This window comes from Salvelinus alpinus, unplaced genomic scaffold, assembly GCF_045679555.1.
Source record: "Salvelinus alpinus unplaced genomic scaffold, SLU_Salpinus.1 scaffold_181, whole genome shotgun sequence".
Classification (NCBI taxonomy): Eukaryota; Metazoa; Chordata; class Actinopteri; order Salmoniformes; family Salmonidae; genus Salvelinus; species Salvelinus alpinus.
In genome coordinates, this window is record NW_027256122.1 from 27294 (window position 1) to 42500 (window position 15207).

The 15207-nt window shown below is 47.2% G+C and overlaps 1 protein-coding gene across 2 annotated transcripts; it reads right to left on the bottom strand.

Moving 5' to 3' along the window:
- Positions 1 to 998: 998 nt before the first annotated feature.
- Positions 999 to 15199, bottom strand: LOC139567297 (protein flightless-1 homolog). Of its 2 annotated transcripts, none has more exons than XM_071388719.1 (6): positions 14971 to 15199; positions 13893 to 13953; positions 13547 to 13675; positions 5329 to 5541; positions 2285 to 2350; positions 999 to 2008 (listed from the first exon to the last, which is right to left on the bottom strand). In XM_071388719.1, exons 1-6 carry the CDS (start codon positions 15078 to 15080, stop codon positions 1874 to 1876), a joined length of 714 nt encoding a protein of 237 aa, XP_071244820.1. In that variant the 5' UTR covers positions 15081 to 15199; the 3' UTR covers positions 999 to 1873. The 2 variants fall into 2 exon arrangements, with proteins under 2 accessions (XP_071244820.1, XP_071244819.1); XM_071388718.1 differs by having other exon boundaries at positions 15023 to 15196.
- Positions 15200 to 15207: the final 8 nt, after the last annotated feature.

Sequence of the window (15207 nt, forward strand, 5' to 3'; positions counted from 1 at the left end):
GTGGTCTCCTGTCTGACTGAGAACCCACTCACACAGTTCTGGGTTGTCCATCTACAACAGGAAGTGGTCTCCTGCCTGAGAAAGCAGGAGACGTTCTGGTCCAGTTTCGCACCACGTTCCTATGTGAGTCAGGGGTCTCAACTCTGACAAACTTAAACGGCACGATCAGACCAACTGATGCTGTGACACTCAAATGTCACAGACTTTGGACTTGACTAGTGGTGACATCACTGCAAGTTAAAAGGCCGTACAATTTCAATTCCGCATAACGTCATTTTACAAATCAAAATCACATTTTATTGGTCGCATACACATTATGGGTGTAGTGAAATGCTTGTGTTTCTACGCTCCAACAGTCGTATCTAATAATTCACACAAAGTTGATATGCTTCAGTCGGCTGCCATGACGACTGGTCTCCATGACTACCAGTCTCAAGTCTCCAGCGATCAGAAGGTAAAATACATCTAAAACAAGTGGCATTTACCCTGAGTGGACAAAACATTAGGAACGCCTTAACAAGTCATTTACCCTGAGTGGACAAAACATTAGGAACACCTTAACAAGTCATTTACCCTGAGTGGACAAAACATTAGGAACACCTTAACAAGTCATTTACCCTGAGTGGACAAAACATTAGGAACACCTTAACAAGTCATTTACCCTGAGTGGACAAAACATTAGGAACACCTTAACAAGTCATTTACCCTGAGTGGACAAAACATTAGGAACACCTTAACAAGTCATTTACCCTGAGTGGACAAAACATTAGGAACACCTTAACAAGTCATTTACACTGAGTGGACAAAACGCTGGATGTCCGTCGGGTGAACGTCCGTCCGTCGGGTGAACGTCACAGCCAATGGAGGTGAGGGTGCTGGAACACCCCTGAAAAATCTGGGGGGTTTTCCCGCCACAAATGGTTGAATAGACACAAGTTAATGACCTTGACAAATTGTAAAAGCAAAAGTCAAGTCAACTTGAGACCAGGTAGCAGACGGCAGGTTTAGTGAAACTTTATTCTCATATAAAATCCATAAATAGTGTCTGCAAGTGACATCAGGAGCGTGCACAATTACAGCCAAGCATGCGCACGTTGAGCTGCTGCAGTACAAATGGCAGTCTAGTAAATATACATCTATATCTGGTATAACTATATCTACGGCAAGGGCCCAGGACCAATCACTGAAACATACAACAGAAATACAGATTCCTCTCTCTGTCTCTGGGACGTCAGAACGTCTGCGTCGTCGCCACGGAGACCCTTACAACAGATAAACCTCGTCTCATGATGCAGACAGACAACACTGATAGGATCCCTCTAAAGCCCCTGGTTACACCTTGCATTAAACATGTGGTTTTACGTCATCCGATCAAGGTGATCCGATGGTAATAAAATGCATCTGTTATCTTCCCCGCTGCTTTGTGAGCAGATTCCCTGCTACCCAGATGTGTGTTCAGACAGACAACACTGATAGGATCTCTCTAAAGCCCTTGGTTACACATTAAACATGTGGTTTTCTACCCAGATGTGTGTTCAGACAGACAGGCTCAGCAGGACCCTGAGAAAACTATCTCATCGGGTAATAATCAGCCCTGCTGAAAGGTAGAAGCTCATTGAAAAACAACCGTTGGAGGGGTAACGGGGGGAGGAGAGGTAACAGGGGACGGGGAGGGGAACAGGAAGGAGGGCGAGGGGAACAGGAAGGAGGGGAACAGGAAGGAGGGGGAGAGGACAGGGGGGGAGGTTATCCAGCAGGTAAATCGTGTGCTGATATGATAAAGCGTCTCTTTCAGGTAGAAGCCGACGTCGCCACGGTCTTTAGGACAAAGCTGAGGTTATGTAGAGTGGACGTGTCAGCGCAGTGCGTGTGTCTACGCGAGCGGCGTCTTGAAGGCGCCCCAGCCGTGGAAGCATCGTGTGAAGCAGTGTGGTTCGTTCCCCTTCCTGACCAGACGCAGCTTCCTGGGCGTCTCGGTCTCCTTAGAACGCATGTGCTGGATGTAAACCTAGAGGAGAGACGGAAACAACATTATATTCACATGGAACAACAATCTGACCTGCGGAAGTGGTGCTGACAGAATCTAGACAACAGAACATCATCTAGACACAGTAAAGATATAGTAAAACAATAGATAACAGAACATCATCTAGACACAGTAAAGATATAGTAAAACAATAGACTGACAGAATCTAGACACAGTAAAGATATAGTAAAAGACTGACAGAATCTCAATAGCCTATGAATCATTACAGTAGAGGCGCGAGAGGGTCACACGTCTTACCTGGCAGGCTTTGAGGCTGAGTTTAATTTCTACCTGGCTGGTCTGAGTTCCCACCCACATGTACACCTGACAGAGAGACAGAAAACACTATTACAGGTGTAGTGTCCAGGTGTATATAGACAGACAGGTGTAGTGTCCAGGCCCTATATATAGACAGACAGGTGTAGTGTCCAGGCCCTATATATAGACAGACAGGTGTAGTGTCCAGGCCCTATATATAGACAGACAGGTGTAGTGTCCAGGCCCTATATATAGACAGACAGGTGTAGTGTCCAGGCCCTATACAGTGGGGAGAACAAGTATTTGATACACTGCCGATTTTGCAGGTTTTCCTACTTACAAAGCATGTAGAGGTCTGTAATTTTTATCATAGGTACACTTCAACTGTGAGAGACGGAATCTAAAACAAAAATCCAGAAAATCACATTGTATGATTTTTAAGTAATTAATTTGCATTTTATTGCATGACATAAGTATTTGATCACCTACCAACCAGTAAGAATTCCGGCTCTCACAGACCTGTTAGTTTTTCTTTAAGAAGCCCTCCTGTTCTCCACTCATTACCTGTATTAACTGCACCTGTTTGAACTCGTTACCTGTATAAAAGACACCTGTCCACACACTCAATCAAACAGACTCCAACCTCTCACAATGGCCAAGACCAGAGAGCTGTGTAAGGACATCAGGGATAAATTGTAGACCTGTACAAGGCTGGGATGGGCTACAGGACAATAGCCAAGCAGCTTGGTGAGAAGGCAACAACTGTTGGCGCAATTATTAGAAAATGGAAGAAGTTCAAGATGACGGTCAATCACCCTCGGTCTGGGGCTCCATGCAAGATCTCACCTCGTGGGGCATCAATGATCATGAGGAATGTGAGGGATCAGCCCAGAACTACACGGCAGGACCTGGTCAATGACCTGAAGAGAGCTGGGACCACAGTCTCAAAGAAAACCATTAGTAACACACTACGCCGTCATGGATTAAAATCCTGCAGCGCACGCAAGGTCCCCCTGCTCAAGCCAGCGCATGTCCAGGCCCGTCTGAAGTTTGCCAATGACCATCTGGATGATCCAGAGGAGGAATGGGAGAAGGTCATGTGGTCTGATGAGACAAAAATAGAGCTTTTTGCTCTAAACTCCACTCGCCGTGTTTGGAGGAATAGAAGGATGAGTACAACCCCAAGAACACCATCCCAACCGTGAAGCATGGAGGTGGAAACATCATTCTTTGGGGATGCTTTTCTGCAAAGGGGACAGGACGACTGCACCGTATTGAAGGGAGGATGGATGGGGCCATGTATCGCGAGATCTTGACCAACAACCTCCTTCCCTCAGTAAGAGCATTGAAGATGGGTCGTGGCTGGGTCTTCCAGCATGACAACGACCCGAAACACACAGCCAGGGCAACTAAGGAGTGGCTCCGTAAGAAGCATCTCAAGGTCCTGGAGTGGCCTAGCCAGTCTCCAGACCTGAACCCAATAGAAAATCTTTGGAGGGAGCCGAAAGTCCGTATTGCCCAGCGACAGCCCCGAAACCTGAAGGATCTGGAGAAGGTCTGTAGGGAGGAGTGGGCCAAAATCCCTGCTGCAGTGTGTGCAAACCTGGTCAAGAACTACAGGAAACGTATGATCTCTGTAATTGCAAACTAAGGTTTCTGTACCAAATATTCAGTTCTGCTTTTCTGATGTATCAAATACTTATGTCATGCAATAAAATGCAAATTAATTAATTAAAAATCATACAATGTGATTTTCTGGATTTTTGTTTTAGATTCCTTCTCTCACAGTTGAAGTGTACCTATGATAAAAATTACAGACCTCTACATGCTTTGTAAGTAGGAAAACCTGCAAAATTGTCAGTGTATCAAATACTTGTTCTCCCCACTGTATATAGACAGACAGGTGTAGTGTCCAGGCCCTATATATAGACAGACAGGTGTAGTGTCCAGGCCCTATATATAGACATACAGGTGTAGTGTCCAGGCCCTATATATAGACAGACAGGTGTAGTGTCCAGGCCCTATATATAGACAGACAGGTGTAGTGTCCAGGCCCTATATATAGACAGACAGGTGTAGTGTCCAGGCCCTATATATAGACAGACAGGTGTAGTGTCCAGGCCCTATATATAGACAGACAGGTGTAGTGTCCAGGCCCTATATATAGACAGACAGGTGTAGTGTCCAGGTGTATATAGACAGACAGGTGTAGTGTCCAGGTGTATATAGACAGACAGGTGTAGTGTCCAGGTGTATATAGACAGACAGGTGTAGTGTCCAGGTGTATATAGACAGACAGGTGTAGTGTCCAGGTGTATATAGACAGACAGGTGTAGTGTCCAGGTGTATATAGACAGACAGGTGTAGTGTCCAGGTGTATATAGACAGACAGGTGTAGTGTCCAGGTGTATATAGACAGACAGGTGTAGTGTCCAGGTGTATATAGACAGACAGGTGTAGTGTCCAGGTGTATATAGACAGACAGGTGTAGTGTCCAGGTGTATATAGACAGACAGGTGTAGTGTCCAGGTGTATATAGACAGACAGGTGTAGTGTCCAGGTGTATATAGATAGACAGGTGTAGTGTCCAGGTGTATATAGACAGACAGGTGTAGTGTCCAGGTGTATATAGACAGACAGGTGTAGTGTCCAGGTGTATATAGATAGACAGGTGTAGTGTCCAGGTGTATGTAGATAGACAGGTGGTGTCCAGGTGTATATAGATAGACAGGTGTAGTGTCCAGGTGTATATAGATAGACAGGTGTATATAGATAGACAGGTGTAGTGTCCAGGTGTATATAGATAGACAGGTGTATATAGATAGACAGGTGTAGTGTCCAGGTGTATATAGATAGACAGGTGTATATAGATAGACAGGTGTAGTGTCCAGGTGTATATAGAAAGACAGGTGTATATAGACAGACAGGTGTAGTGTCCAGGTGTATATAGACAGACAGGTGTAGTGTCCAGGTGTATATAGACAGACAGGTGTAGTGTACAGGTGTATATACAGGTGTATATACAGCTAGTCAGCTAGTCCCACCTCTTTGCCGTTGTCCAGCAGCATGATGTCATCGTCGGCCAGGTCGTCCTGACAGAAGTCGGAACATTTCTCAGACACGGCGAAGTATCCCTTCTCATTGGAGCAGCGGAACAATCTGGCGTACTTCATATAGTCAGCGTCCTCGTCGTACACCTTCTGACAGCCAATCCCCACCCAGAAGAAGTTCTCCGGCTCCTCCCCCTCGTTGATCACCTAGGAGACAGGAGCTCCGGGTCAACGAAGGTTCTTACCATAGAATTAGAAGGAAGTTTACCAGTCAAACTGCCACGCCACAGTCAGAGGTTCCATGTTTACCAGTCAAACTGCCACGGTCAGAGGTTCCATGTTTACCAGTCAAACTGCCACGGTCAGAGGTTCCATGATTACCAGTCAAACTGCCACGGTCAGAGGTTCCATGTTTACCAGTCAAACTGCCACGGTCAGAGGTTCCATGTTAACCAGTCAAACTGCCACGGTCAGAGGTTCCATGTTTACCAGTCAAACTGCCACGGTCAAAGGTTCCATGTCAAACTGCCACAGTCAGAGGTTCCATGTTTACCAGTCAAACTGCCACGGTCAGAGGTTCCATGTTTACCAGTCAAACTGCCACGGTCAGAGGTTCCATGATTACCAGTCAAACTGCCACGGTCAGAGGTTCCATGTTTACCAGTCAAACTGCCACGGTCAGAGGTTCCATGTTAACCAGTCAAACTGCCACGGTCAGAGGTTCCATGTTTACCAGTCAAACTGCCACGGTCAGAGGTTCCATGTTTACCAGTCAAACTGCCACGGTCAGAGGTTCCATGTTTACCAGTTAAACTGCCACGGTCAGAGGTTTCATGTTTACCAGTCAAACTGCCATGGTCAGAGGTTCCATGTCAAACTGCCATGGTCAGAGGTTCAATGTTTACCAGTCAAACTGCCATGGTCAGAGGTTCCATGTTAACCAGTCAAACTGCCATGGTCAGAGGTTCCATGTTTACCAGTCAAACTGCCACGGTCAGAGGTTCCATGTTTACCAGTCAAACTGCCACGGTCAGAGGTTCCATGTTAACCAGTCAAACTGCCACGGTCAGAGGTTCCATGTTTACCAGTCAAACTGCCACGGTCAGAGGTTCCATGTTTACCAGTCAAACTGCCACGGTCAGAGGTTCCATGTTTACCAGTTAAACTGCCACGGTCAGAGGTTCCATGTTTACCAGTCAAACTGCCATGGTCAGAGGTTCCATGTCAAACTGCCATGGTCAGAGGTTCAATGTTTACCAGTCAAACTGCCATGGTCAGAGGTTCCATGTTAACCAGTCAAACTGCCATGGTCAGAGGTTCCATGTTTACCAGTCAAACTGCCACGGTCAGAGGTTCCATGTTTACCAGTCAAACTGCCATGGTCAGAGGTTCCATGTCAAACTGCCACGGTCAGAGGTCCATGTCAAACTGCCACGGTCAGAGGTTCCATGTTTACCAGTCAAACTGCCACGGTCAGAGGTTCCATGTTTACCAGTCAAACTGCCACGGTCAGAGGTTCCATGTTTACCAGTCAAACTGCCAAGGTCAGAGGTTCCATGTTTACCAGTCAAACTGCCACGGTCAGAGGTTCCATGTTAACCAGTCAAACTGCCATGGTCAGAGGTTCCATGTTTACCAGTCAAACTGCCAAGGTCAGAGGTTCCATGTTTACCAGTCAAACTGCCACGGTCAGAGGTTCCATGTTTACCAGTCAAACTGCCATGGTCAGAGGTTCCATGTTTACCAGTCAAACTGCCACGGTCAGAGGTTCCATGTTTACCAGTCAAACTGCCATGGTCAGAGGTTCCATGTTTACCAGTCAAACTGCCACGGTCAGAGGTTCCATGTTTACCAGTCAAACTGCCACGGTCAGAGGTTCCATGTTTACCAGTCAAACTGCCACGGTCAGAGGTTCCATGTTTACCAGTCAAACTGCCATAGTCAGAGGTTCCATGTTTACCAGTCAAACTGCCACAGTCAGAGGTTCCATGTTAACCAGTCAAACTGCCACGGTCAGAGGTTCCATGTTAACCAGTCAAACTGCCACGGTCAGAGGTTCCATGTTTACCAGTCAAACTGCCACGGTCAGAGGTTCCATGTTTACCAGTCAAACTGCCACGGTCAGAGGTTCCATGTTAACCAGTCAAACTGCCACGGTCAGAGGTTCCTTGTTTACCAGTCAAACTGCCAAGGTCAGAGGTTCCATGTTTACCAGTCAAACTGCCAAGGTCAGAGGTTCCATGTTTACCAGTCAAACTGCCACGGTCAGAGGTTCCATGTTTACCAGTCAAACTGCCACGGTCAGAGGTTCCATGTTTACCAGTCAAACTGCCACGGTCAGAGGTTCCATGTTTACCAGTCAAACTGCCACGGTCAGAGGTTCCATGTTTACCAGTCAAACTGCCACGGTCAGAGGTTCCATGTTTACCAGTCAAACTGCCACGGTCAGAGGTTCCATGTTTACCAGTCAAACTGCCACGGTCAGAGGTTCCATGTTAACCAGTCAAACTGCCACGGTCAGAGGTTCCATGTTTACCAGTCAAACTGCCATGGTCAGAGGTTCCATGTCAAACTGCCACGGTCAGAGGTCCATGTCAAACTGCCACGGTCAGAGGTTCCATGTTTACCAGTCAAACTGCCACGGTCAGAGGTTCCATGTTAACCAGTCAAACTGCCATGGTCAGAGGTTCCATGTTTACCAGTCAAACTGCCAAGGTCAGAGGTTCCATGTTTACCAGTCAAACTGCCACGGTCAGAGGTTCCATGTTTACCAGTCAAACTGCCATGGTCAGAGGTTCCATGTTTACCAGTCAAAGTGCCACGGTCAGAGGTTCCATGTTTACCAGTCAAAGTGCCATGGTCAGAGGTTCCATGTTTACCAGTCAAACTGCCACGGTCAGAGGTTCCATGTTTACCAGTCAAACTGCCATGGTCAGAGGTTCCATGTTTACCAGTCAAACTGCCACGGTCAGAGGTTCCATGTTTACCAGTCAAACTGCCACGGTCAGAGGTTCCATGTTTACCAGTCAAACTGCCACGGTCAGAGGTTCCATGTTTACCAGTCAAACTGCCACGGTCAGAGGTTCCATGTTTACCAGTCAAACTGCCACGGTCAGAGGTTCCATGTTTACCAGTCAAACTGCCACGGTCAGAGGTTCCATGTTAACCAGTCAAACTGTCACGGTCAGAGGTTCCATGTTTACCAGTCAAACTGCCACGGTCAGAGGTTCCATGTTTACCAGTCAAACTGCCACGGTCAGAGGTTCCATGTTTACCAGTCAAACTGCCACGGTCAGAGGTTCCATGTTTACCAGTCAAACTGCCACGGTCAGAGGTTCCATGTTTACCAGTCAAACTGCCATGGTCAGAGGTTCCATGTCAAACTGCCACGGTCAGAGGTTCCATGTTTACCAGTCAAACTGCCACGGTCAGAGGTTCCATGTTTACCAGTCAAACTGCCACGGTCAGAGGTTCCATGTTTACCAGTCAAACTGCCACGGTCAGAGGTTCCATGTTTACCAGTCAAACTGCCACGGTCAGAGGTTCCATGTTTACCAGTCAAACTGCCACGGTCAGAGGTTCCATGTTTACCAGTCAAACTGCCACGGTCAGAGGTTCCATGTTTACCAGTCAAACTGCCAAGGTCAGAGGTTCCATGTTTACCAGTCAAACTGCCACGGTCAGAGGTTCCATGTTTACCAGTCAAACTGCCACGGTCAGAGGTTCCATGTTTACCAGTCAAACTGCCACGGTCAGAGGTTCCATGTTTACCAGTCAAAGTGCCATGGTCAGAGGTTCCATGTTTACCAGTCAAACTGCCACGGTCAGAGGTTCCATGTTTACCAGTCAAACTGCCACGGTCAGAGGTTCCATGTTTACCAGTCAAACTGCCACGGTCAGAGGTTCCATGTTTACCAGTCAAACTGCCACGGTCAGAGGTTCCATGTTTACCAGTCAAACTGCCACGGTCAGAGGTTCCATGTTTACCAGTCAAACTGCCACGGTCAGAGGTTCCATGTTTACCAGTCAAACTGCCACGGTCAGAGGTTCCATGTTTACCAGTCAAACTGCCACGGTCAGAGGTTCCATGTTTACCAGTCAAACTGCCACGGTCAGAGGTTCCATGTTTACCAGTCAAACTGCCACGGTCAGAGGTTCCATGTTTACCAGTCAAACTGCCAAGGTCAGAGGTTCCATGTTTACCAGTCAAACTGCCACGGTCAGAGGTTCCATGTTTACCAGTCAAACTGCCACGGTCAGAGGTTCCATGTTTACCAGTCAAACTGCCACGGTCAGAGGTTCCATGTTTACCAGTCAAAGTGCCATGGTCAGAGGTTCCATGTTTACCAGTCAAACTGCCACGGTCAGAGGTTCCATGTTTACCAGTCAAACTGCCACGGTCAGAGGTTCCATGTTTACCAGTCAAACTGCCACGGTCAGAGGTTCCATGTTTACCAGTCAAACTGCCACGGTCAGAGGTTCCATGTTTACCAGTCAAACTGCCACGGTCAGAGGTTCCATGTTTACCAGTCAAACTGCCACGGTCAGAGGTTCCATGTTTACCAGTCAAACTGCCACGGTCAGAGGTTCCATGTTTACCAGTCAAACTGCCACGGTCAGAGGTTCCATGTTTACCAGTCAAACTGCCACGGTCAGAGGTTCCATGTTAACCAGTCAAACTGCCACGGTCAGAGGTTCCATGTTTACCAGTCAAACTGCCACGGTCAGAGGTTCCATGTTTACCAGTCAAACTGCCACGGTCAGAGGTTCCATGTTTACCAGTCAAACTGCCACGGTCAGAGGTTCCATGTTTACCAGTCAAACTGCCATGGTCAGAGGTTCCATGTCAAACTGCCACGGTCAGAGGTTCCATGTTTACCAGTCAAACTGCCACGGTCAGAGGTTCCATGTTTACCAGTCAAACTGCCACGGTCAGAGGTTCCATGTTTACCAGTCAAACTGCCACGGTCAGAGGTTCCATGTTTACCAGTCAAACTGCCACGGTCAGAGGTTCCATGTTTACCAGTCAAACTGCCACGGTCAGAGGTTCCATGTTTACCAGTCAAACTGCCACGGTCAGAGGTTCCATGTTAACCAGTCAAACTGCCACGGTCAGAGGTTCCATGTTTACCAGTCAAACTGCCACGGTCAGAGGTTCCATGTTTACCAGTCAAACTGCCACGGTCAGAGGTTCCATGTTTACCAGTCAAACTGCCACGGTCAGAGGTTCCATGTTTACCAGTCAAACTGCCACGGTCAGAGGTTCCATGTTTACCAGTCAAACTGCCACGGTCAGAGGTTCCATGTTTACCAGTCAAACTGCCACGGTCAGAGGTTCCATGTTTACCAGTCAAACTGCCACGGTCAGAGGTTCCATGTTTACCAGTCAAACTGCCACGGTCAGAGGTTCCATGTTTACCAGTCAAACTGCCACGGTCAGAGGTTCCATGTTTACCAGTCAAACTGCCACGGTCAGAGGTTCCATGTTAACCAGTCAAACTGCCACGGTCAGAGGTTCCATGTTAACCAGTCAAACTGCCACGGTCAGAGGTTCCATGTTAACCAGTCAAACTGCCACGGTCAGAGGTTCCATGTTTACCAGTCAAACTGCCACGGTCAGAGGTTCCATGTTTACCAGTCAAACTGCCACGGTCAGAGGTTCCATGTTAACCAGTCAAACTGCCACGGTCAGAGGTTCCATGTTTACCAGTCAAACTGCCACGGTCAGAGGTTCCATGTTAACCAGTCAAACTGCCACGGTCAGAGGTTCCATGTTTACCAGTCAAACTGCCACGGTCAGAGGTTCCATGTTTACCAGTCAAACTGCCACGGTCAGAGGTTCCATGTTAACCAGTCAAACTGCCACGGTCAGAGGTTCCATGTTAACCAGTCAAACTGCCACGGTCAGAGGTTCCATGTTTACCAGTCAAACTGCCACCGTCAGAGGTTCCATGTTAACCAGTCAAACTGCCACGGTCAGAGGTTCCATGTTAACCAGTCAAACTGCCACCGTCAGAGGTTCCATGTTAACCAGTCAAACTGCCACGGTCAGAGGTTCCATGTTAACCAGTCAAACTGCCACGGTCAGAGGTTCCATGTTTACCAGTCAAACTGCCACCGTCAGAGGTTCCATGTTAACCAGTCAAACTGCCACGGTCAGAGACAAGGTATAAATCTGTCGTTCTGCCCCTGAACAAGGCAGTTAACCACTGTTCCCCGGTAGGCCGTCATTGTAAATAAGAATTTGTTCTTAACTGACTTGTCTAGTTAAATAAAGGATAAATAAATAAAAAATTTGAGGATGGCAGCTATACCTGTTTGCTGTAGGTGTAACAGACAGACAGCTATAACAGACAGGCAGACAGACAGCTATAACAGACAGACAGCTATAACAGACAGGCAGACAAGTGTAACAGGCAGACAGACAGCTATAACAGACAGGCAGACAGGTGTAACAGACAGGGAGCTACTACAGACAGGCAAATAGACAGCTATAACAGACAGGCAGACAAGTGTAACAGGCAGACAGACAGCTATAACAGACAGACAGACAGGTGTAACAGACAGGGAGCTACTACAGACAGGCAAATAGACAGCTATAACAGACAGGCAGACATCTATTACAGACAGGCAGATAGACAGGTATAAAGACAGACAGATGTACCTGTTTGCTGTAGGTGTAACAGACAGACAGATATAACAGACAGGCAGACAGACAGGTATAAAGACAGACAGACACCTGTTTGCTGTAGGTGTAACAGACAGACGGGTATAAAGACAGACATATATAACAGAGAGGCAGACAGACAGGTGTACCTGTTTGCTGTAGGTGTAACAGACAGACAGCTATAACAGAGAGGCAGACAGACAGGTATAAAGACAGACAGGTGTACCTGTTTGCTGTAGGTGTAACAGACAGACAGATATAACAGACAGACAGATATAACAGACAGACAGATATAACAGACAGGCAGACAGACAGGTATAAAGACAGACAGACACCTGTTTGCTGTAGGTGTAACAGACAGACGGGTATAAAGACAGACAGATATAACAGAGAGGCAGACAGACAGGTGTACCTGTTTGCTGTAGGTGTAACAGACAGACAGCTATAACAGAGAGGCAGACAGACAGGTATAAAGACAGACAGGTGTACCTGTTTGCTGTAGGTGTAACAGACAGACAGATATAACAGACAGACAGATATAACAGACAGACAGATATAACAGACAGGCAGACAGACAGGTATAAAGACAGACAGACAGACACCTGTTTGCTGTAGGTGTAACAGACAGACGGGTATAAAGACAGACAGATATAACAGAGAGGCAGACAGACAGGTGTACCTGTTTGCTGTAGGTGTAACAGACAGACAGCTATAACAGAGAGGCAGACAGACAGGTATAAAGACAGACAGGTGTACCTGTTTGCTGTAGGTGTAACAGACAGACAGATATAACAGACAGACAGATATAACAGACAGACAGGTATAAAGACAGACAGATATAACAGACAGGCAGACAGACAGGTATAAAGACAGACAGACACCTGTTTGCTGTAGGTGTAACAGACAGACGGGTATAAAGACAGACAGATATAACAGAGAGGCAGACAGACAGGTGTACCTGTTTGCTGTAGGTGTAACAGACAGACAGCTATAACAGAGAGGCAGACAGACAGGTATAAAGACAGACAGGTGTACCTGTTTGCTGTAGGTGTAACAGACAGACAGATATAACAGACAGACAGATATAACAGACAGACAGATATAACAGACAGGCAGACAGACAGGTATAAAGACAGACAGACACCTGTTTGCTGTAGGTGTAACAGACAGACGGGTATAAAGACAGACAGATATAACAGAGAGGCAGACAGACAGGTGTACCTGTTTGCTGTAGGTGTAACAGACAGACAGATATAACAGAGAGGCAGACAGACAGGTGTACCTGTTTGCTGTAGGTGTAACAGACAGACAGATATAACAGACAGACAGATATAACAGACAGACAGATATAACAGACAGGCAGACAGACAGGTATAAAGACAGACAGACACCTGTTTGCTGTAGGTGTAACAGACAGACGGGTATAAAGACAGACAGATATAACAGAGAGGCAGACAGACAGGTGTACCTGTTTGCTGTAGGTGTAACAGACAGACAGCTATAACAGAGAGGCAGACAGACAGGTATAAAGACAGACAGGTGTACCTGTTTGCTGTAGGTGTCATCAAACATAGAGTTCATGATGTCTTCTGCCAGTTTGGCCTCATCAGGGTCAGCAGCCCGGCCCACCCAGGTATACACTATCCCCTGGTTGTCTGTGCTCTCAAAGGGCACCTACACACACACACACACACAGACCACACACACACACACACACACACACACCACACCACACACACACAGACCACACAAACTCAATTAAAGTTCTGACAGGTTAAAGGTTTTTAACAGTGTGATGTACTGTGTTATTGAGGTCAGAGTGTCTCAACTTAGGGTTAGGTTAGGGTCAGGGTCAGGGTTAGGGTCAGGGTATCTCAGGTTTAAAACTGACCTTGAGGATGAAGCAGAACTCTGAGTTCAGGTTACTGGAGTCTGTTCCAATCTGGATCGTCCTGGAGAGAAAGGGGGAGAAGAGAGAGAGGAGGAGAGAAAGGAGAAAAAGAGAGAGAGAGGAGAGAAAAAGAGAGAGAGGAGAGAAAGGAGAAAAAGAGAGAGAGAGGAGAGAAAGGAGAAAGAGAGAGAGAGGAGAAAAAGGAGAAAAAGAGAGAGAGAGGAGAGAAAGGAGAAAGAGAGAGAGAGGAGAGAAAGGAGAAAAAGAGAGAGAGAGGAGAGAAAGGAGAAAGAGAGAGAGAGGAGAAAAAGGAGAAAAAGAGAGAGAGAGGAGAGAAAGGAGAAAGAGAGAGAGAGGAGAGAAAGGAGAAAAAGAGAGAGAGGAGAAAAAGGAGAAAGGGGGAAGAGAGAGAGAGGAGAGAAAGGAGAAAGAGAGAGAGAGGAGAAAAAGGAGAAAAAGAGAGAGAGAGGAGAGAAAGGAGAAAGAGAGAGAGAGGAGAGAAAGGAGAAAAAGAGAGAGAGGAGAAAAAGGAGAAAGGGGGAGAAGAGAGAGAGGAGAGAAAGGGGGAGAAGAGAGAGAGAGGAGGAGAGAGGAGAGAAAGGAGAAAGAGAGAGAGAGGAGAGAAAGGAGAAAAAGAGAGAGGAGAAAAAGGAGAAAAAGAGAAAGAGAGGAGAGAAAGGAGAAAGAGAGGAGAGAAAGGAGAAAAAGAGAGAGAGGAGAAAAAGGAGAAAGGGGGAGAAGAGAGAGAGGAGAGAAAGGGGGAGAGAGAGAGAGAGGAGAAAGGGGGAGAAGAGAGAGAGAGGAGAAAGGGGGAGAAGAGAGAGAGAGGAGAAAGGGGGAGAAGAGAGAGAGAGGAGAAAGGGGGAGAAGAGAGAGAGAGGAGAAAGGGGGAGAAGAGAGAGAGAGGAGGAGAGAGGAGAGACAGAGAGAGAGGAGAGAAAAGGGGGAGCTTCAGTTGGGTTAACTCTTCCTCCATTGAAAAACAGTCTCCTCGTCACAGCCGTTCCAGTGTAACCTGGTTTACAGTTTGAGTACAGAGAGCGCTGCCATTGGTGTACGAGGTAGAGGGGGTGTGTACCTGGTACAGAGAGCGCTCCCATTGGTGCGTATGTGGTAGAGGGGGTGTGTACCTGGTACAGAGAGCGCTCCCATTGGTGCGTATGTGGTAGAGGGAGGGCTGAGCGGCATCGATCTTCTGTTTCCTCTTCCCTTTATGAACGATGAACTTCCTCTTGAAGTGAGACAGGAACTTGAGATTCTCCTGCTGCTGGGTCATACGGACCACCTGCAGAGAACACAGAGATGGGGTACACCG

Coding starts and splice junctions, on each gene's coding strand:
- LOC139567297 (XM_071388718.1), bottom strand. CDS start 15,168: ATGACCCAGCAGCAGGAGAATCTCAAGTTCCTGTCTCACTTCAAGAGG. Junction 2,351..5,328: donor TGCTGGACAACGGCAAAGAG/GTGGGACTAGCT, acceptor TCTCTCTGTCAG/GTGTACATGTGGGTGGGAAC. Junction 2,009..2,284: donor TCAGCCTCAAAGCCTGCCAG/GTAAGACGTGTG, acceptor TCTCTCCTCTAG/GTTTACATCCAGCACATGCG.